The sequence below is a fragment of the Oncorhynchus tshawytscha genome, linkage group LG10, assembly GCF_018296145.1.
Source record: "Oncorhynchus tshawytscha isolate Ot180627B linkage group LG10, Otsh_v2.0, whole genome shotgun sequence".
Taxonomy (NCBI): Eukaryota; Metazoa; Chordata; class Actinopteri; order Salmoniformes; family Salmonidae; genus Oncorhynchus; species Oncorhynchus tshawytscha.
Genome location: NC_056438.1, coordinates 22,567,508 through 22,591,802, shown reverse-complemented (window position 1 = coordinate 22,591,802; position 24,295 = coordinate 22,567,508). Strand labels below are relative to the sequence as shown.

General features: G+C 42.3%; 1 protein-coding gene across 3 annotated transcripts in view; it reads left to right on the top strand.

The window, feature by feature from the left end:
• Positions 1-24,295, top strand: part of LOC112259966 (phospholipid-transporting ATPase ABCA1) — a 247,860-nt gene that overhangs the window by 169,799 nt on the left and 53,766 nt on the right. For all 3 annotated transcript variants that reach the window (XM_042328357.1, XM_024434680.2, XM_024434681.2), the window contains exons 36-40: positions 450-619; positions 10,892-11,069; positions 14,878-14,993; positions 15,539-15,683; positions 22,890-23,013. In XM_042328357.1, the coding sequence (XP_042184291.1) occupies positions 450-619; positions 10,892-11,069; positions 14,878-14,993; positions 15,539-15,683; positions 22,890-23,013 (733 nt within the window). The remainder of the gene's footprint in view (positions 1-449; positions 620-10,891; positions 11,070-14,877; positions 14,994-15,538; positions 15,684-22,889; positions 23,014-24,295) is intronic.

Genomic DNA, 24,295 nt, shown 5'->3' with positions numbered 1-24,295 from the left:
GGCATTTAACTGGACTAACTACCAGGAGCACTCTGCATCATTTCCATAAAATAAGTAAATCATCACTCTTCCACTCAGAATTAGCTAAATTAACAGTGGTACTAACAGCCTCCTGCATATCTGATGATACAATATAGTTCCATAACAGATGTACTTATACCATGGAGTAATGGTTATGTTATTCTAAGTGTTTCCACATCTTGATAATTGTTGTCACTTGCTTTGGCGCTACATTGGTATGGAGTAAGTTACTCTCCATGGGCTGGTTGGTTTTCAAGACCAAGATTAAAACAAGTCACGGATAAAATAAAATAAACTTTAAATGGAGAATCTCCATTGAACATTCTTTTTAACCTGGGACTAGCTTTAATCTTTGTCGGGGAAAGTGTATATATGCTTTATATTGTCTGTGAACTGTAGCAGCAATAAACCATCTGTCATGTCTCCAGGTGTGGTTCTACAACCAGGCGTGGCACGGTATTGTATCGTTCCTCAATGTGGCCAACAACGCCATCCTGAGGGGCAACCTGCCGCCGGGTCATGACCCCAGGGAGTATGGAATCTCCTCCTCCAGCCACCCCCTCAACCTCACCAAGGCTCAGCTTTCCTACCAGGCAATGTAAGTTGGGTTGTATCAGCTCTGGGGTTCCCCTAGGTAGTGATCTAGGATCAGTTACCCTTCCCCAATCCAAACTGTATCCATACATGTGGAAAATGCAAGGCTGACCCAAGATCAGCATCTAGGGGTAACTTTACCCTATACCTGTTCTATCACCTGTACGACAGGCCACGTGGAGCCAGAGGGAGGGGTTTAGACAGAGGGATTTAGACAGAGGGGTTTAGACAGAAGGCGAGTGAGGGAAGCTGGAGTGGCAGAACGAGTGGCAGAAGTCTGAGATGGAGATGGAAAAGTGGAGAGATGGAGAGGGATAGTATTAGGCTGGCATATAGATTAAGTGGGAGATTGAGAGGATGAGGCCCTCTGAGAAATAAAGAGAAATAGAGATGGGAGAGAAAGGCAGAAAAATAAAGAGTGACGGAGAGAAAGAGAGAAATAAAGACAGAAAGACAAGAGATATAGATTTGTGTTTGTAATAGCATACTAGAGGCGATCCCATGGGGACCGCCCGCTTTCACATACTGTTGCTTTATAACCCAAGTGATCAGTCTGGAGCCCTGAAGCTTCCCCATGAGATCTCTAGTGTCAATGAGGGCGTTATAGAAGTACAGAACCACAAGCCTTCACTGTCTAATGCAGTCTGAGTCTATCATCGATCTAATTTCCATCATCGAGAAAACCCCTATCTGAAATGAGATAATGTAACATATAGTAACATATGGTGTAGCGTAATACAGAGTAATGTAGCGTAACATAATGAATTAAAATCAAATCAAATCAAATTTTATTTGTCACATACACATGGTTAGCAGATGTTAATGCGAGTGTAGCGAAATGCTTGTGCTTCTAGTTCGGACAATGCAGTAATAACGAACAAGTAATCTAACTAACAATTCCAAAAAACTACTGTCTTATACACAGTGTAATGGGATAAAGAATATGTACATAAGGATATATGAATGAGTGATGGTACAGAGCAGCATAGGCAAGATACAGTAGATGATATCGAGTACAGTATATACATATGAGATAAGTATGTAAACCAAGTGGCATAGTTAAAGTGGCTAGTGATACATGTATTACATAAGGATGCAGTCGATGATATAGAGTACAGTATCTACGTATGCATATGAGATGAATAATGTAGGGTAAGTAACATTATATAAGGTAGCATTGTTTAAAGTGGCTAGTGATATATTTACATCATTTCCCATCAATTCCCATTATTAAAGTGGCTGGAGTAGAGTCAGTGTCATTGACAGTGTGTTGGCAGTAGCCACTCAATGTTAGTGGTGGCTGTTTAACAGTCTGAGATAGAAGCTGTTTTTCAGTCTCTCGGTCCCAGCTTTGATGCACCTGTACTGACCTCGCCTTCTGGATGACAGCGGGGTGAACAGGCAGTGGCTCGGGTGGTTGATGTCCTTGATGATCTTTATGGCCTTCCTTGTAGCATCGGGTGGTGTAGGTGTCCTGGAGGGCAGGTAGTTTGCCCCGGTGATGCGTTGTGCAGACCTCACTACCCTCTGGAGAGCCTTACGGTTGAGGGCGGTGCAGTTGCCATACCAGGCGGTGATACAGCCCGCCAGGATGCTCTCGATTGTGCATCTGTAGAAGTTTGTGAGTGCTTTTGGTGACAAGCCGAATTTCTTCAGCCTCCTGAGGTTGAAGAGGCGCTGCTGCGCCTTCCTCACGATGCTGTCTGTGTGAGTGGACCAATTCAGTTTGTCTGTGATGTGTATGCCGAGGAACTTAAAACTTGCTACCCTCTCCACTACTGTTCCATCGATGTGGATGGGGGTGTTCCCTCTGCTGTTTCCTGAAGTCCACAATCATCTCCTTAGTTTTGTTGACGTTGAGTGTGAGGTTATTTTCCTGACACCACACTCCGAGGGCCCTCACCTCCTCCCTGTAGGCCGTCTCATCGTTGTTGGTAATCAAGCCTACCACTGTTGTGTCGTCCGCAAACTTGATGATTGAGTTGGAGGCGTGCGTGGCCACGCAGTCGTGGGTGAACAGGGAGTACAGGAGAGGGCTCAGAACGCACCCTTGTGGGGCCACAGTGTTGAGGATCAGCGGGGAGGAGATGTTGTTGCCTACCCTCACCACCTGGGGGCGGCCTGTCAGGAAGTCCAGTACCCAGTTGCACAGGGCGGGGTCGAGACTTGATGACGAGCTTGGAGGGTACTATGGTGTTGAATGCCGAGCTGTAGTCGATGAACAGCATTCTCACATAGGTATTCCTCTTGTCCAGATGGGTTAGGGCAGTGTGCAGTGTGGTTGAGATTGCATCGTCTGTGGACCTATTTGGGCGGTAAGCAAATTGGAGTGGGTCTAGGGTGTCAGGTAGGGTGGAGGTGATATGGTCCTTGACTAGTCTCTCAAAGCACTTCATGATGACGGATGTGAGTGCTACAGGGCGGTAGTCGTTTAGCTCAGTTACCTTAGCTTTCTTGGGAACAGGAACAATGGTGGCCCTCTTGAAGCATGTGGGAACAGCAGACTGGTATAGGGATTGATTGAATATGTCCGTAAACACACCGGCCAGCTGGTCTGCGCATGCTCTGAGGGCGCGGCTGGGGATGCCGTCTGGGCCTGCAGCCTTGCGAGGGTTAACACGTTTAAATGTCTTACTCACTTCGGCTGCAGTGAAGGAGAGACCGCATGTTTTCGTTGCAGGCCGTGTCAGTGGCACTGTATTGTCCTCAAAGCGGGCAAAAAGTTATTTAGTCTGCCTGGGAGCAAGATATTCTGGTCCGTGACTGGGCTGGGTTTCTTCCTGTAGTCCGTGATTGACTGTAGACCCTGCCACATGCCTCTTGTGTCTGAGCCGTTGAATTGAGATTCTACTTTGTCTCTGTACTGGCGCTTAGCTTGTTTGATAGCCTTGCGGAGGGCATAGCTGCACTGTTTGTATTCAGTCATGTTACCAGACACCTTGCCCTGATTAAAAGCAGTGGTTCGCGCCTTCAGTTTCACACGAATGCTGCCATCAATCCACGGTTTCTGGTTAGGGAATGTTTTAATCGTTGCTATGGGAACGACATCTTCAACGCACGTTCTAATGAACTCGCACACCGAATCAGCGTATTCGTCAATGTTGTTGTCTGACGCAATACGAAACATCTCCCAGTCCACGTGATGGAAGCAGTCTTGGAGTGTGGAGTCAGCTTGGTCGGACCAGCGTTGGACAGACCTCAGCGTGGGAGCCTCTTGTTTTAGTTTCTGTCTGTAGGCAGGGATCAACAAAATGGAGTCGTGGTCAGCTTTTCCGAAAGGGGGCGGGGCAGGGCCTTATATGCGTCGCGGAAGTTAGAGTAACAATGATCCAGGGTCTTTCCACCCCTGGTTGCGCAATCGATATGCTGATAAAATTTAGGGAGTCTTGTTTTCAGATTAGCCTTGTTAAAATCCCCAGCTACAATGACTGCAGCCTCCGGATAAATCGTTTCCAGTTTGCAGAGAGTTAAATAAAGTTCGTTCAGAGCCATCGATGTGTCTGCTTGGGGGATATATACGGCTGTGATTATAATCGAAGAAATTCTCTTGGTAGATAATGCGGTCTACATTTGATTGTGAGGAATTCTAAATCAGGTGAACAGAAGGATTTGAGTTCCTGTATGTTTCTTTCATCACACCATGTCACGTTGGCCATGAGGCATACGCCCCCGCCCCTCTTCTTACCAGAAAGATGTTTGTTTCTGTCGGCGCGATGCGTGGAGAAACCCGCTGGCTGCACCGCTTCGGATAGCGTCTCTCCAGTTAGCCATGTTTCCGTGAAGCAGAGAACGTTACAGTCTCTGATGTCCCTCTGGAATGCTACCCTTGCTCGGATTTCATCAACCTTGTTGTCAAGAGACTGGACATTGGCAAGAAGAATGCTAGGGAGTGGTGCACGGTGTGCCCGTCTCCGGAGTCTGACCAGAAGACCGCTTCGTTTCCCTCTTTTTCTGAGTCGTTTTTTTGGGTCGCTGCATGTAATCCACTCCGCGTCGCGAAAAACATATTCTTGGTCGTACTGATGGTGAGTTGACGCTGATCTTATATTCAGTAGTTCTTCTCGGCTGTATGTAATGAAACCTAAGATGACCTGGGGTACTAGTGTAAGAAATAACACGTAAAAAAACAAAAAACTGCATAGTTTCCTAGGAACGCGAAGCGAGGCGGCCATCTCTGTCGGCGCCGGAACTTAACCCCCCCGGAACTTAATTACTTAACATGTGAAAACATACAGTAGCATATAATAGCACTAGCATGACATAACACAGCATAGTAAAATAACATGCCGTAACATATCACATCGTAGAATAACATAACATTGCATAGCAAAGCATATAGGTGACGGCCAAAATAAAGGAAACGCCAACATTCCCGTGTCCTAATAGGGCGTTGGGCCACCACCAGCCAGAACAGCTTCAATGCACCTTGGCATAGATTATACAAGTGTCTGGAACACTATTGGAGGGAGGTGACACCCTTCTTCCATGAGAATTCCATCATCTGGTGTTTTGTTGATGGTGGTGGAAAACGCTGTCTCAGGAGCTGCTCTAGAATCTCCCATAGGTGTTCAATTTGGTTGAGATCTAGTGAATGAGACGGCCATGGCATATGGTTTACATCGTTTTCATGCTCATCAAACCTTCCAGTGACCACTTGTGCACTGTGGATTGGGGCATTGGCATTCTATGGGGGCATAGCCATGGCAGCCAAAATAATAGCCTACCCAGCATTTTTTATACACCCTAAGCATGATGGGATGTTAATTGTTTAATCATCTCAAGAACCACACCTGTGTGGAAGCACCTGCTTTCAATTGACTTTGTATCCCTCATTTACTCATGTTTCCATTATTTTGGCAGTTACCTGTAGCATAGCATAACATTTACATAGCAAAACATTAAGTTATTTTTCTGTTGTCTTGTACATCTTTCTCCGTAGATGCTTAGTTTTCACACTTTGTTTGCTGAAATGTCAGTTTCGATGTTGAAACCTGATGAGATCCTGTGGACGCGATCAATCATGCCACAGATACCATTTCATTCCTTGTTCCTTTGTTGTGGTACCAAGTAAGGTATTTATGTAGTGGCCGGGTGTTAGCAACAGTGGTGAATTAGAGAGAGAAGCTAGCTTGGCTAGAAGATAATTACGACAGCTTCCAACCCATAAATTCAGCCCAAGACAAATCTCTCTTTCTTTCTCTGTTTGTGTCTCTTTGTCTCTCTCTCTCTCTTGCTCTCTCAATCTCCATGTGGGCCCTGCCTGTAATTTATTATCCATGATCTAGAGATTAACTTGGGATTCTCCTTCCATGTCAAATGAATTACTAGAGGAAAAAAGCTAGGGTGTCCGTGTCCTATGTGATCGTGCTCGTGTCCCTGCATCATTGCCTTAATTCAAGAGTTGTTTCCCAGTCAAAGTATGGTTTTCAATGTATCAGATGGGGAAACATGGAGGGGTGGTTGTGTTCGGGGATAGCTTCTGTCCAGGCATTTTGTTTGACTGACCGCAGTGCTCTGCTAGCGTAAGAAGACACAGTAAATCATCATGGTGGTTCTATGTGACCTGGAGCTTGCCTTCAGTGAATCAGAGAGAGACCTGTTCAGTCACTAAATCTCCAATGTCCTTTAATAAAAGAGAGCTTGACATTTAGGGCTTTGCATACGGTCTTCACAGAAGGTATTCGTTTTTCCGGGTAGTTAGAAAGAAACATCCTTTGTCATGAGTTTCCTTTTTTTCTTTTTTTTCTTCCTTTTTTTTTTTACATTGGTAGCACCAAACAGATGTTGACAAACTAGTAATTATTTGGACAACTAGTCGCTCAGTGTTCAATAGAATGAATAGATTTGCATTATGGCTACATATACTGGAATGGAAAATTGTTTACCTATACAATTGAAAAACAGATGATTATTTGGCTACTTCATTATGGTTTTCTAAACCCCCCCCCCCACACACACACACACACACACACACACTCTAGACCTTGGGCAAAAACAACTGGAAAGACCAGGCACATTAAAACACATTAAAAGCTTCTCCCCAACTATACAGTTTGTTACTTTGCTAGCAGGGTGCGTGTTCCCTCACAGTGATAAGCCTCTAGTCCTTGTTCAGGGTTACCTCATTAGCCAATCACTTGCCTCAACTAATCTTTGGCCCTGTTGAGTGCGGTCTAGATAAGCCTGTTGAAACCTGTTGAAAGTGGGGTAGCACCCACTGCGTAAATTATTTCATGTTTACGCATCCCAATTACGTCCAGGCCATGGCGGGGCTGCACCTGATGACTAATGTAATATGTTAATTATCTGGCATGAAGTCTGGTGAGAGATTGTGGCAGGGTGGGGAGGGAGGAGGGACGTTTGTGTGTGTGTGTGTGTGCCTGCCTGCCTGTCTGTCTGTCTGTGTGTGTGTGTGTGTGTGTGTGTGCGAGGAGGTGGTAGAATATACTGTAGTCTGGTTCACAGCTAAATAAGCGGACGCAGCAAGGACGTTTTGACAGCAACACATTGGAAATGAAGATTTATTCTTATGAAGGAGAGGTCAGCAGCTTCTGAGGAGAGAGAAACGGTTGCGCCCTCGCAAGTGAGTTGGTAAAGAGATGAACTCTTTGAGCCTCTCGGGTTGATCTTAAGCTAAAGACGTGCTCGCCCATTGCCTGCAATTAGCTAATAAACTACACAGGGGGGTAACTAAGACCGTAACATCTATAATCACCAACTCCTCTAGTGTTTCTTCTACAATGTGGATAAAATATCAAAGAAGAAATCCAGTTGGAGGAAGATTTTTTATATTGGCCCACTCCATACCAGCTAACATGAATAATTGAAGTGCTGTTGAATGACCTTTGACCTCAAACGTCCAGCACCTCTCTGGTGCAGTTTCCATCTCTTGTTTGTGAACTTCCAAAACCTCCTCATACCCCGAAACTCTGTTAGATGTGACAGCAGAGAGCAGAAAGAGGGGGATCTATTCATCAAAAGAGACCAGCAGGAGCTCTGAATTGACAGAATGTGAAAGTATGGAAGGCAAGAAAGCACAACATGCCTTTAGCAGGGTGAATGATATTCAAACAGCATGGAGGATCAAGAGTTTCCATGAAGAATCGTCATTGGTTCTCGGAAATGTTTTCAGTAGTTTGGCCTGATTGCTAGTCAAAAAGAGAATTCAGTCAAACTGAGTCATCTATTGGTAACAAGCTAATACATAAACTAACAGTATATTATAGAACATAGATAGAATTGGTCCAACCAGCCATATTTTACCTATAAATAAAACCATATGGGACTTGTATGCTAATACTCGACATTTAATTTAAGTCATTAACCCAAAAAGCACCAAGATGACAAAAACATCATTTAGAAACCAATATTTTTATCCTCCTAAAATGTAAGGACTTTGTCAAGCAACTAGTGAAAAAAGTATTATAAAATGTTCTATGATTTCATGTTCTCTGCAGCGTGCGTACAACCCGGTGTAATTAGAATGCTTATTTAGAATGTCGTTTCGATTGACGCAAGTCAGCGTTTGAGCAGGCCACACTGTTTTTTTCACAGAAACATTTTGCACAAACACAGTCCTTACACAGTTATGTACAGAATGTGACCGTTTTATTTTGGATGCAATGTTCAGACATTCACAGAAGTAGCGACAGCGCAGCACAATCATCCAAACTGGAAAAATGTAGGCTACATTAGTCCTCGCGCTAACTGAGGAAAGACTGAGGAAAGTGGTCATATTTAGCTAACTCTCAGCTGACAGCAACCACAATATCAATTAGCTAATAGCAATTACTATTTACAATTCATCACATCATGGGTGAGCTCCCCATGGATCGAAATAATTTAGTAAAACACGTTCTTAAAATCGAAAGTAATCTGACGATGGGTAGTTTGCGCTCCAACATGTTTTTTTTTCTTCCCCGCGTCAAACAAAGACGAGAAGAGAGGACAATTTGAAACCGTGAGCGCATTCTGACATCACGTGCATAAAATAACTGGCACTGCGGCTACCGTAAGGTATTTGTAACTCACGCGTGAAAAGTTTAATTTGGAGAAATGAAAAATAATCCCCCTTTTGTGTACTGGTGGTGTGTCTAAACTGAACAGTTTGACTCAATAGTTCACTTTGAGATAAAAGCACCACATGTCACAGAGGTAGATGTAAGTACCCTGAAAATATATAGATATGGAGCCACCCCTAATTTCGCACCTTGGGGCCGTGGCAGCCACTATAACTGAAAAATAACTACAAAACATGAATACATTTTTAGCTTTCAGTCAATGTCTCTATACCAAGTTGAGAGTCTCACATTTCAGATGCAATAGCGGACATGCATAAAGTTGCCGGCCCATCTGCACTTACCACGAATGCTTTATTTGCTAAGTTTGCCATATCAGACAGAGCTCTCAGAGTTTCCATTACTTTTTTTTTGCTTGTTTTAGCAGTAGCACCGTAAATTTGATCCCAATACTATTGACATATTGAACCCTGTCGCGCTGTAGTTACGTCTAAAAACAAGGACGTCCTATCGGAATACCTTCGCCATTGGACGTGAGTTGATAGCCCATAGCGTTACAAAGTTAGAGCTTTAAGTCTGATGGCACCGCTGCCCATATCACTCATATCAGCAGTCATCTTAGGTTGTACCGGTGTGTCAGGTTAGCTTAATCACCAATTTATCACCAATTTATCAGCCTCTGAGTATCACAGAAACACAGCACTTTGAATGTTGCTTTGAAGGAAATTGATCAAAATAACTGTTCGAAACATGAAAAACATACAAAAGCATATACTTTTTTTTACGCCAAATGTGTGTAAATGTGTGTATCTTTTTTAGATGTTTATTTAGGGGACTTTAAACCATTTACTTGTGTCACAAAAGGTTAATATAAGAAAAAGTGTTACAGCTTGACATTACAATCATCACCGTAAAAAATGACTCCTGTTGGTGCTTTCAGGGTTATAAATATGTTGGTGTTTTTAGGATTAAGTAGAAACTCTTCTCCAGAGCAACTAAAGTATAGGTACAACATTTCAGTAGCATCTGTGTTCATTCCAGGTCAAAGGCAAGATTAATGACAAGACTGGGGCAGAAAGTGTGAGATTTCACTCAGAATGAAACTCAACACCTGGAAAGGTTATGAGGCTTACTTCCACCGAAAGGCCTCTTGACCATTCCTCTATCTAGAGCCCCTGAGGGCTAAGCAAACATTGGCCTCAGATCCCTGGACTACTTTTGACAAGGGCCTTATAGGGGTCCGGTCAAAAGTAGTGCACTATATAGGGAATAGGGTGCAATTTGGAATGCATCCAATGTCAAGTTCGTAACATATTTCTCCGACAGGATTTTTCCCTCTTTACCACTGTGACCCTATCTGCTCCCTTGAGTCCTCGATTGATAGGACTAATTGTCAGGTGAAAGGTCTGAGTGGCCTCTGGCTCTTGTTTGTTAGTAAAGGAAGTATATGGGTTTCAAATGTATCCTCGGTTTTCCTCTGGCTACTTCTACTGTTTCCTAGTGAGTCATTAATCCATTATGGGAAAGAAGCAAAACAAGGGAAACACTATTTTGTAAGTGGTGACTGCATCATGGGAAACGCACGAAAACAAAACACTTATAGAATTATAAACACAAGCTGTTCACACACCAAACTAAATATTGTATGGTCCTTTAGGACTGACCTGTACGGGTTTAGGCCAGGTTACTGTAGAGCACATGACAGAAGATGTGAAAGAGTAATGAATACATTTCATGATTGATGGATCGATACTAGAAAAATCAATCACCCTTGATGGTGGATTTCAATATTTTACAACTTCATTCTAGATGGTTCTACACACTGAAAGTAGTCTGTGGGCCGGGAGAAACTGTAATCCATTGTTCGGTTTTCTTTAAGAGGTCCCTTCACCTTACTTGCTTGTTAAAAATTCATGGCAGTGATTGGGTCATGTGGGACCTGGGAAAAATAGGCTGAAATAAACTCAATTATTTGGTTTGACCTTACTTATAGGTGATTTGACAATTGTTTTGCTCCCATCACAATGTAATTTTAGCTAACAGTTGCTAGAGTTAGCTGACGTTTGTAGTGGCTGTTTAAAGAAAAGCAAATCAGATTAGGGTTTATCATCTAACATTGAATTGTAAAATACTAAACTTCCCCTTTAAAACAATTGACCCTTTACCAGTTCTAGAAATATCAACCAGACCTATTGATCATGCTAGAAGATCACACAGGATCAAACTAGTACTCAACTTCCTGTTTTCTCTCCTTTCAGGGCCGCCACCTCCACCGATGTGGTGGTGTCCATCTGTGTCATCTTTGCCATGTCCTTCATCCCAGCAAGCTTCGTCCTCTTCCTCATCCAGGAGCGTGTCAGCAAGGCCAAGCACTTGCAGTTTGTCAGTGGCGTCAACCCGACCGTCTACTGGGTCGCCAACTTCGCCTGGGATATTGTAGGCTATCTTCATTAGAGAATTTAATCGTTCAGAATTCAACGTTATTGTCCCATGTGAATCGTAAATGTGTCTTTTTGCTGTCTTATGTCATTCCCAACCCCCCGGACATCACACATAGACACATGCAAGGCACAGGGTCAGCCACAGAGAAGGGCCCCTGGAACACATTAGGTGTTAATTAAGATCTTGCTCAAGGACAAAACAGCAGTTATCTGACACTGCTCTATGTTCACTACATACTTCAGTCTGAGACTGCCATAATTGAAGTCGTTTGGGGTGTTGTCAAAATGAGGGGTGTTGTACAAAACAAAGTCATCAGCGATTGGATCATTTCTAACCAATCAGAGTATCAAAGCCAATGAAAGATTATCAAAACGCTGTGTTACCCACATGTGTCCTGGCTCTGGCACAACCCATCAGTTTCTGAGACCAATCAGAACAGTTAGAATATGTTTGCATTCTAGAAATTGTCAAGGAGGTACTCAGATCTTGACTCATTGCAGAGAAGAAACAAACATCCATGGGCGTGGGATGACGTTTTGCCGGAACAGGGAGTTTGGTTAGTCAGGCAACAATGGCAGTTGGTGGCACCTGAGATTCTGATGCCAGCAAACCTTTGGTTTCTCCGCCATCTTACCCCTAATTGGTAACCACACAACGGGGTACGCAATTGCATTCTACCGTCCACTGTGAGGAAGGGATGGATGAGAATGAACCTCAACTAAAAGTATGAAAAATGGCAAATGTACCTGTGATCGCAATAGCTGCTCGGAAGTCCATGCCTGAGTAACTGTCATTGGCTAGCGTTGAATTATTGACACCGGCTGTTTCCGATTTGTTGTGCTCAACAAGCTTAGCAGTGGCAAAAAGTGATGTGAAGCGGTAGAACATGAGCACTTTCCCTCAGGCTTAATGATGTTAAACCGTCTATCAGGTAACTCGAGTAACTATTAGCTATTATGCTGGATGAATGCTAACAAAATGAAAGATAATATGTAATTATGCAGAGAGTCACATTTTTTTAGGAATGCGGTCGAGAAACTGTCAGATGGTGAGCTTAAGCATTTCCGCTCTCCCTGAATGCTTCCCAATGGGACAGTGAAGCATTTCTTCTTCTTTTGGCTGTATACTTAAAAGGTATTGAATGTAGATGCTGCAATGATTACAAATATTATACCCCTCAAAAAATTGCTAACCTCCATGTTATTGTAAAGGTGAGCGGTTTGCATGTCTTCGGGGCATGATATTTGTGTGTCTGTAGCTTTCTCACTTATCATTATTCACGATTCATTCAGGATTATCTAGCGAAAATGATTAAACTCACCATCTGACAGAGCTTTTCGACCGCATTCAATACCATTCCTTTAAATTACATGAGGCACAGGGGGGGAACTGTGGAGTAGAAGTTTGCAAATCACATACAGGTATGTTCTTTTGATTTGTATATGTAGTTTTTTTCCCACATCGATCCTTCATGCCTATTGCAGTATTTAGCGATTCATTAGCCAATATCATGATTGTAAAACTTGTTTCAGATAGAAAATTTATATTCTTATATAAAGTTGAAGTCGGAAGTTTACATACACTTAGGTTGGAGTCATTAAAACTCGCTTTTCAACCACTCCACAAATTTCTTGTTAACAAACAATAGTTTTGGCAAGTCGGTTAGGACATCTACTTTGTGCATGACACAAGTAATTGTTCCAACAATTGTTTACAGACAGATTATTTCACTTATAATTCACTGTATCACAATTCCAGAGGGCCTTTAAACAGCTTGGAAAATTCTAGAAAATGTCATGGCTTTAGAAGCTTCTGATAGGCTAATTGACATCATCTGAGTCAATTGGAGGTGTACCTGTGGATGTATTTCAAGGCCTACCTTCAAACTCAGTGCCTTTTTGCTTGACATCATGGGAAAATCAAAAGAAATCAGTCAAGGACTCCGAATAAAAAATGTTTGACCTCCACAAGTCTGGTTCATCCTTGGAGGCAATTTCCAAACGCCTGAAGGTACCACGTTCATCTGTACAAACAATAGTACGCAAGTATAAACACCATAGGACCAAGCAGCCATCATACCACTCAGGAAGGAGACGTGTTCTGTCTCCTAGAGTTGAACGTATTTTGGTTCAAAAACTGCAAGTAAATCCCAGAACAACAGCAAAGGACCTTGTGAAGATGCTGCAAGAAACAGGTAGAAAAGTATCTATATCCACAGTAAAACGAGTCCAATATCGACATAACCTGAAAGGCCGCTCAGCACGGAAGAAGCCACTGCTCCAAAACCGCCATAAAAAACTTCACATGGGGACAAAGATCGTACTTTTTGGGTGAAATAAAAATAGAACTCTTTGGCCATAATGACTGTTTGGAGAAAAAAGGGGGAGGCTTGTAAGCCGAAAAACACCATCCCAAACATGAAGCACAGGGGTGGCAGCATCATGTTGTGGGGGTGCTTTGCTGCAGGAGGGACTGGTGCACTTCACAAAATAAATGGCATCATGAGGCAAGAAAATTATGTGGATATATTGAAGCAACATCTCAAGACATCAGTCAGGAAGTTAAAGCTTGATCGCAAATGGGTCTTCCAAATGGACAATGACCCCAAGCATACTTCCAAAGTTGTGGCAAAATGGCTTAAGGACAAGTCAAGGTATTGGAGTGGCCATCACAAAGCACTGGCCTCAATCCTATAGAAAATGTGTGTGCATAACTGAAAAAGCGTGTGCAGGCAAGGAGGCCTACAAACCTGACTCAGTTACACCAGCTCTGTCAGGAGGAATGGGCCAAAATTCACCCAACTTATTATGGGAAGCTTGTGGACGGCTACCTGAAACATTTGACCCAAGTTAATACATTTAAAGGCAATGCTACCAAATACTATTTGAGTGTATGTAAACTTCTGACCAACTTGGAATATGGTGAAATAAATAAAAGCGGAAATTAATCATTCTCTCTATTACTATTCTGACAATTCACATTCTTAAAATAAAGTGGTGATCCTAACTGACCTAAGACAGGGAATTTGTACTTGGATTAAATGTCAGGAATTGTGAAAAACTGAGTTTAAATGTATTCGGCTAGGGTGTATGTAAACTTCCGACTTCAACTGTACTACAGTTAGGTACATTGCAAGATGGTTTTCATTAGATTTGTCCAGTCAGGCCAGCCTCAGACTCGTCTCCTCATATGAAGGGGAATAGATTGCTTTCTTGTTAATGAGCAAATGAAAGAGGGCAGCTGGAAAAGTGAATTAAAACCTAATCTATAGAATTCACATTTACTGGAGTTCAACATATTTTCTTTCAGAGAGTGTAACTGCATAGTCTAATTAGGTGTTATGTGTGATTTATTACTGCATAACTACATAGTCCATTAAGGGGCTAAACATGCTTTATTACAGTGTAACTACATAGTCCAATAAGGGGCTAAACATGCTTTATTACAGTGTAACTACATAGTCCAATAAGGGGCTAAACATGCTTTATGACAGTGTAACTACATAGTCCAATAAGGGGCTAAACATGCTTTATTACAGTGTAACTACATAGTCCAATAAGGGGCTAAACATGCTTTATTACAGTTTAACTACATAGTCCATTAAGGGGCTAAACATGCTTTATTACAGTGTAACTACATAGTCCAATAAGGGGCTAAACATGCTTTATTACAGTGTAACTACATAGTCCAATAAGGGGCTAAACATGCTTTATGACAGTGTAACTACATAGTTCAATAAGGGGCTAAACATGCTTTATTACAGTGTAACTACAGTTAATGGGTTTTGTGTGCTTTATTACAGTGCAACTACATAGTCCCGTGTCTAATAGTCATCGTCATCTTCCTGTGTTTCCAACAAAAAGCCTACGTGTCCCTTCCTAACTTACCAGCTTTGATTCTGCTACTGCTGATGTATGGGTAAGTAGAACCAAAATGATATCCATATTTTTATGTGCTGACTTACTCAGTTCAAAGGAGTTTCATGAAAAATAAGAACATTGTGATTGGACTATAGATGTAATGTTCATATGGAGCAAGAAGTTTGAAATGTTTGTATTGCGGTACGAAAAGCTCAAATTGACTTATTAGATCCTTTTGTGCCCACATAGCGCTTAGTCAGTAAACATCTCATACATGCTACAAATAATATTTGAGTTGTTTAACTTCAAATTCACAGTTTTCCACATGGTGTGCCACAGTCAATACAGTCCAGTGAGCTCTAAACGTATTGGGACAGTGACACATTTGTCATTGTTTTGGGCACTGTACTCCAGCACTTTGGATTTGAAATTATAGAATGACTATGAGGTTAAAGTGCAAACTGTTCCTTTAAGTCTGTATACCCCTCTTCATGTATCATGAAGAACATGTATTCGTGTTCTCCCCATGTCTCATTTCATACTGTGCTGTTTAAATAGTAAGATGTGAAAACTTCTATGCAGTTAACCATCTTGTGTTTTCAGGTGGTCTATCACACCCATGATGTACCCAGCCTCGTTTATCTTCAACGTTCCCAGCACGGCCTACGTGGTGCTGACCTGCATCAACCTCTTCATCGGCATCAATGGGAGCGTGGCCACCTTCGTCATGGAGTTGTTCGCTGATGATGTAGGTGATGCGGGTTGCCCTCTTTCCTGAGTCTTCATTGTTACAGTGTCCATATTAGGACAGCTTCGGAGCGACAAGGGCTAGGTGTCTGTGTCCTTTTGGCTGTCCTAATGTTGATACCGTACATACTGGGAGGGAAATACACACATTTATCAAAGAAACGATTGCTCACTCGACTATTATATCAGGGTGATTACATTTTTGTCGAGCTAATTGATCCCTTTCCTCAATATACCACTGTGTATTTGTGTGCAGGCTTTCAACTAGTTCCAGGGAGATTTTCATCCTGGAATTGCTTTTTTTTGTTGCTTTTAACCCACTGGATGAGTTTCAAAGGTGATATTTTAAATTCACTTTAATGTTTAATTGTGAGGTGAGAATTGTGTCTTTGTAGAATGTGCATCATCCATCTTTCATTCATACCAAAAGCTTCCCTTTCTCCCTGGAGAATCAAAAGACAAAGACGGAGAAAAGAGAAAGAAAGAAAGTGACTAAGAGAAAAAGACAACTGGAGAGATTGTTAAGAAGATGGATGGGAACAATGAGAGCGGTGGAGTGTGAGATGCCATTTTTCAGTGTCATGGTTGCTTTTGTTTAGACTGAATTGTCAGTTAGCAAAAGCATGGCTGGTTCAATACTTACCGAGATAACAATGAGTTAACTTCATGGAAAATACTCATACACTGAACAAAAATATAAATGCAACATGTAAAATGTTGGTCCCATGTTGCATGAGCTGAAATAAAAAATCCCATACATTTTCCTAAAAGCTTATTTCTCTCAAATGTTACGTATGCTCAAATTAGTTTACATCCCTCTTACTGAGCATTTCTCCTGTGCCAAGATAATCCAACCTCCTGACTGGTGTGGCATATCAAGAAGCTGATTAATACCACCATTACACAGGTGCACCTTGTGCTGGGGACAATAAAAGGCCACTTTAAAATTAGCAGTTTTGTCACACAACACAATGCCACCGATGTCTCACGTTTTGAGGGAGTGTGCAATTGTCATGCTGAGTGCAGGAATGTCCACTAGAGCTGTTGCCAGAGAACTGAATGTCATTTTAGAGAATTTGGCAGTACGTCTAACCGACCTCACAAGCATAGACCACATGTAACCACGCCAGCCCAGGACCTTCACATCCGGCTTCTTCACCTGTGGGATTGTCTGATGTGGGGTGTTGTGGTGCTGAGGAGTATTTCTGTCTGTAATTAAGCACTTTTTGTGGTGGAAAACTAATTCTGCTTGGCTGGGCCTGTCTCCCCAATGGGTGGGTCTGGCTGCCAAGGGGTGGGCCTATGCCCTCCAAGGCCCACCCATGGCTCCACCCCTGCCCAGTCATGCGAAATCCATAGAATAGAGCCTAATTTATTTATTTAAATTGACTGATTTCCTTATATGAACTTTAACTCAGTAAAATCTTTGAAATTGTTGCATGTTGCGCGTATATTTTTGTTCAATATATTTATGCTAAGGACAACATTTTCTTAGTTTAACCATTCTTTATAAGTTGGAACCAGGCCCCCAGTGTCTACTCTGCTGGGCAGATAATGCGTGGAAACCTAACGGTGCCAAAATCCCTGGTCCAAACATTGTTTTTATGCTCTGAAATGCTCTGAAATGTGTTTATTATGATGAAGTTCAATCCCCGATGTGAATTATTTTAACATTCGCTACAAATCGAGATATTTAATTAAATTAGTGAACGCTCACTTCACTTGCTACACATTGAGCCTCGTTGCCGCTTTGATTGGCCAAATTAACAGAACACATCCCGTGTGAGAGAGAGAGAGAGAGAGAGAGACCATTTGTGCTTATCCGTGTGTGCACATCCCTAGTGAGTGTGTGCGTGCTTATCAGTGGAGGCTCCTCAGAGGAGGAAGGGGAGGACCAACGTCCTCAGTGATTTTCAGAAAAAGAAAACCATTTATCCTTTTATGATAAAACTATACTAAGTATAATCACATTGCCAAATAATCGACTAAAACATACTATTTTGCAAAGGCGGTCTACAGTAGCCTCAACAGCAGTAGGGTAGCACCATGGTGTAGCCTGAGGACAGCTAGTTTCCATCCTTCTCTGGGTACTGACTCAAAGAGAGAGAAATACAATAGTTGAACAGTTTTTAACAGTTTTGAACAAATTAATGTCTTCCAAAATGAAGGTGAAGCAAGAGAGAGATTTAGTCATTTTTTTAGATAGCCACCGGGGCCCGCCGGTGTAAGTGCTATACTGCTTATTGACTGCACACGGTAGCAGGTTTACTAACCTACTTTAGTTCTATTAGCTATGTTGACTATGACACTACTTTAGCTAATATGCTGACAACAATGTAGGCTGTGTGTAGCAGTTATGATATGGTTTGGTTTGGAAAGGTTTTTTTCACCTGGTCACATACAGCTGATGAGTTGTGCATTGACGTCCACAAGCGATGAAGGGAAAAGGTGAGAGGAGGAGAGCGCATAGATGCGAGAAGGAATATAACGTGGCTGTTATGAAACTGTGTTTACACATAAATGGGGTGTATTCATTCTGACGATTCTGTTGAAAACATCGTCTTAAACGGAACAAAACGAGGATAAACATACAGTACCTGAATTTGTCCAATAGAAACTCTCCTTTGCACCTGTTGGACTAATGATCACACCCTATATCAGCTAGAAGCAAGCGGAAGTGTGCAAGGTGGTATTGAATGTGTCACTGTCTGTCCATGTGTCACCTATGTTTCTCTCGACCTGTGTGCACCTACCTTGTAAACTTTCATTCATAGACTATGTTGTAGCAACCTCATGAATGGTATAGGGAAAATTAGAATATCATGTAGTAGCCTAAATCTATTGATGTTACATTGAACTGGGTGAATGGAATATGAATGACAGTCATCCAATATGGTAAGAGAAATAAGGCCATGCTCATGGAAAAAACTAAATTGCACTCCCTCATCTTAAACAGCACTGACCGCCACTGGTGCTTATCCATGTATTTGTGTGTGTGTGTGTTGTAAGCACTTCACTCCGACAAGTTGCAACATCAGGTTCCCCCATCTGAGCTTCCACTTCAAAAGTCAGCTAACTCTAATCTCCACTCCAACCTGAGCAATATCTTGGCTTCACTGACTTTGTCATATGCTCCTGTCCTTTGAACATTCATCTTCTCTCCACCCTCTCTGGTTTCTCAGACACAGCTTAATGTCTGCGGTCTCCTTTTTACATAACCAGACAACCTCGTTTGCATAGAGATTTCATTATTGTCATTGCTGTCGTTCATCATTGATTTGTTTTTGGTTTGTCTTTTCGCTGACAACCTCCCCATCAAACAAAATCATATTTTTGTTGTCACTTGTTTTCCCATATATTTATCAGTATTGTTTTGGTGAATCTCATTCATAAGGGGCTCTGGCAATAATAATGGAGCCCATGCCAGTCACTGCCAATTTGTGAGAGTGACTTACCAGACTCCTCCTTGTCAAGGGCATTTGCCTAGTGTATTGGAAAGCCTGCTGTGTAGTGTAGCTCTGAGGGTCAATTGAGACATGCCAGACAGGGGACAATAACAGCCCAGCTTTCACTCCTGGGGATGTCAATGCAGATACGAGCCCTGTAGTTGGCCACGGTCCCGGACGGATGCATCACTTATCCTACCAATCGACTGTCAGAGTTGAACTGTCACTTGGACCGCCTGGAAAAATAGGCTGCGACATCCCGGCAGCGACATGTTGTCGGTTTCCACATTTCCTCTGTTTTGTTCTGATAGACCCGATGAACAGAGAGGAGCCAAAATGGCCGATGTAGATAAGGATGCACCCCCCTCCCCCCTCCCCCCACACACACAGTTAAGCGCGACAGGTTGCATCGAGATATCTGGCTCGATCTTTCTCCGCCGTCTCTATTTCCACGCTTTCATGCTTTTATTCCTTTGCTTCCACCCTGTGCTGTGACGATAGCTAAAATGGGAACAGCATAGTTGAAGTTCTCTTCATTCATTTATTTCTGCACTGAAGGTCAAAGTGAATAGCTCCTCCTATGGGACAATGACTGGTAGTCTACAGGGAATTATATTTTTAAAAATTAAAAAGCCTATTCTTGAGACAAAAGCAAAGCACACTACAGCATCACATTTAGCACTTTATGTCCCAGTTCTATCTGGAGACCGAGCGAGGGAGCATGGAAGATCCCCCCCCCCCATGCTACCTGAGCATCGCATCAATCGCAGCCTGCCTTGCATGCATGAGACAGCACCTGAGTCAATAGACCAGCCGCTAGCCACTCAGACAAGCTTGTAGGGCATGGATCTGGCCAGGTTAGGGGCAGAGTGAGTCGGTAGGGAGGAAGTCAATGGGGCTGCATTAGTCAGGGACATAATGTAGTTTAATTGTAGTGTGCTATATGCTTTGAGGGGATATGCTTTGGCGTGGTGATGTGTGTGGGTGGTGAGGGGAGGGATATGTGTTTAAATACAGCTGACAACATTTATCAGCTGTCTACATCGTTTAGTGTATAATATAGTGTTTTTGTATATACAGTACATAGTACACTATGTTACATTCCATTTGGAATGTATTGTACATTACTGATTATGAAGTTTGAATTGAATTCCCTTTACACATCTCGTTTGAGAAATCAGCTAACGGTCACAATCCCCACGACGCTTCCAGCCATATATTTTCCTTTTCGGAAGTCCCTCCGGTGAAGATGGAGGCGATGCTTGGGGAATATGAACACTAAAGCAATATGGGTCAGACGAGAGCCTTGGAGATTTTTCCCCTTCAGAACCCATTCAGAGATGATTTATGGGCATATAGCGCAAACTTTAAAGAAAATTGTCAAGCGTTTCGTCATTGCCTAAAAACCTCTTTGATCTCCTTGATAAACACCCAGTTGAGAGAAGATCTGTTATTTCACATATTGATCTTAAATTAGGTCTCTATTTCTTCAAATCCTTCTCGATGACAAATGGGCCCTCGGCTGCACAAGGTCATTGGTTTGCTTTTATTATAATTTTTTTCCAATTCACTTATGTTTCTAACTTCAGGCTCTTTTAGCCTTTTGCCAGCTTCTTGAAGTTTGACCATGATGAATAACTCTTTCACGTATAGTTCAGTAGGAATGGGCCCAGAATGTGTTGATATGACCAGATATATTCAAATTGAGCGTCTTAGCATTGAAAATAAAAGGTAACTATGTAATACATTATATGGATGGCAAGATTATTGGCCAAGATATCACGCTTGACATTTTAGTTGGCTGGCGTGTCCTTAAGTCTTTGAGGAAACAAGGTTAGAAGTTCAATAAGAACAAGATGAATTGGCAGACATATTGCTTGACATTTGAGAGTTAGCTGTGACACCATAATCAATGAGGTATTTTTGTTTTGCATTCATACTTGCCTGTAGGGAAATTAGGCTCGGACTGCCCAGTTACTCCCTGGCAGAAATGCTCAGATTACTGCTGCATGTCAACTAGCTGTGACCTTCCAACTCTAACCTTTGATCTGTAGCTTAAGTTCGACCATTAGGAGAAGATAACAAATTTACTTGAAGTTGAGCTACATTATCACTGCTGTATACCCAGACATCATACATGAAGCCCTATACCAAATTTGTTTTAATGATGACGGTAGTGAGTTACCATCCATGACCAAAGATCCCAATTCCATCCATAACAGATGAAGGAAAACTGTACTGCTAAATTCTTCCTGAACGTTTGCTCTACTATCTTAGAAAAAAAGGTGCTATCTAGAACCTAAAACGGTTGTTCGGCTGTCCCCATTGAAGAACCCTTTTTGGTTCTCCAAATGGGTTCTTACATGGATCCAAAAAGGGTTCTCCTATGGGGACAGCTGAAGAACCCCTTTGGAACCCTTTTTCTAAGAGTGTATGACACTGCTTCACATCCAACATGCTGCAAAAGCTCTCTGTGGACATTGCCATTGGATGGTGCCTCTAAACCACACCTGTGCTTAAAATATAGCAGAAACAGTGTGTGTGAACCGCAATTGATTGAATCTACAAGTCATTGAGTTGCAGACCAAGTAAATCCTTTCATTCATGCCATTCCTCAAACTAGAGGAAAACATTGCAAAGCAACAACTTTCCATGAAAAAATCTGACAACGATAAGGTGCCATCTGTCATTCTCATCTGCCGCCCCACATTGCACCATGTTAAGAAATGCATCGTACTTTTCGCCTACCAGAAGAGGAAACAGAGAATTTATGTTTTTTTCTCAATATACGCTAGCGTCTTTGAAGACTATCCTGAGACCAAACGTATGCATTATGCATAACCTTGCTTTAGAACAGGCAGAAGTGGCAATATCTTTCCTCCATCTCTCTCATTCTCTCTCTATTCATCTATCCCTCTGATTCACTCTCCCCCTTCTCTTTATTCCCTCAATCCTCTGTAATGAAAGCAATGTGGAGAGCTGAGACTGGCATTGTAGTAGTCCGTGCAGTCTGGCTGTCTTTCATTCCTTCTTCATTTAATTAATTAGGGCTTGTGTGCTTTAAAAGGCACCATCGTTCCGCAGTATAGCCACAGGGAGGAGAAGGGATTTCAGGAGGGGTGGCTTAATCAGGAAGGACCAGATATGAACGGGCCTAACCTAAGTAATTAAACAGCCAATAAGATGGCTGTGAATTTGTGCGATAGTTTGACTGTAGGTTTGTATTTTATTGCAAGTGGGAAAGTGAGAAGTGGGTGTGTATATCACTCTGAATGTGTTCATCTTTCAAAGTCTCAGGGCTTGAGATGAGAAAGTTTCCATCTGTATGTGTGAGCAGCTGTTCCTGCCCTCACATTACGCGGGTGAGAGAGACATCACTGAGCGAGAAAGCGTGCCCCTTAATAACGAGTCAAGAAGCCGAGGCTCATTTCCATGTCATTTGGCGCCCCACTCAAGCACGCAGTGTGCCTCCGCTGATGAGCAAGCATGGATGATGTGCTTTAGTTATCTGGCGAGTGTCAAAAAACTCGAAACTCCACGAACACTCTTTTACCGCCGCCGGGGGTTCCAAACCCGCTGCTTCCCTCAGGTCACTCGCACACAGCAAGGAATGAGTCTGTCAACACAGACGCATCCAGCGGGTTCTCTGTCATGTGTCACCCCTAATAACAATCTGCCATTATGTCTTGCAGTCTTTCTAGTCTTTTATGCGTCACCAATGCATTGTTGTTGTTTTTCTGTTTGTGTTTTTTCTCTCACAGAACATCTCGAAAATCAATGGTATTGTGAAGCAGGTGCTGCTGATTTTTCCGCACTTCTGTCTGGGTCGAGGGCTCATCGACATGGGCAAGAACCAGGCCATGGCCACCTTGTACGATAGCTTTGGTGAGCATCCCCCAACCACCTTAGGAGTAAATCGAATAATGGTGAAACTATTCAAATCAAACTTTCTTAACATACCTTCAACACACGTATTAAAATTGTACTTTAAATGAATTGGTTTTTTTTCAGTCTTTTAGTATACTATACATACAGTATACTATCATTACACTCCAACTGAATAGCGTTGTACTTTTAATTACACATTACCATTTTAAATTTGAATTCATAACTGTAACAACTAAACTACGAAATGACACTGACAGTTACCAAACATTTTATTTGTATATTGTCGTCCAGCCACAACTGTTTTTTCCTTCAGAACAGTCTCTACTAGATGTTGAAAGTGTTCCACTTGGATGCTGTCCCATGTTGACTCCAATGCTTCCCATGGTTGTGTCAAGTTGGCTGGATGTTCTTTGGGTGGTGGACCATTCTTGATACACACAGGAAACTGTTGAGCGTGAGAAACCCAGTAGCAATGCAGTTCTCGACACAAACTGGTGCCCCTGGCACTTACTACCATACCCCGTTCAAAGGCACTTAAATATTTTGTCTTGCCCATTCACCCACTGAATGGCACGCATACGCAATCCATGTCACAATTGTCTCAAGGGTTAAAACTCTGTCTTTAACCTGTCTCCTCCACTTCATCTACACTGATTGAAGTGGATTTAATAGGTGACATCAATAAGGGATCATAGCTTTCAAAATGTTTTGTATATGTTTGCACTCACTGTACTGTAAATTGCTTTGGATAAAAGTGGCATATATTATTATTATTATTAGTAGTAGTAGTAGTAGTAGTAGTATTTTATTACTATGGGTAACAGCAAAGAACAAAGGTTAATCAGTGCAAAGCGTTCCCCTCCTAGCTAGATGGAATTAAACGTAAGTGGTAGGATGAAAGATCAAATGAAGCTGAGTGGTACGAGGAAAAGGAAGTACCCTGTAAAGAAAGACGATGCCATGGATTTAGCTTTGGTGTTGTCTTCCAATATTCCATTCAGAATAACAGGTGCAAACTTTCCACTTGCTACATGCTAATGTAACATTTGGTAGTGAACATTTTGGGTTTAAGATTAGCCAAACACCAATAGCTTAGCTACTTTAAAAGAAGTCCTCTACTTATGCAATGCTTTCACACCATCTTCTTCATACCGTCACATAGTGCCTTTTGCAGTACACTTCTTATGTGTTGCTACATCATTACCAAATAGCAGCCTCTTTGTCCCTTAGGGGGACTTACATTTCACCAATAACGTGACCGTAGCCCTTCGTTCTCGAC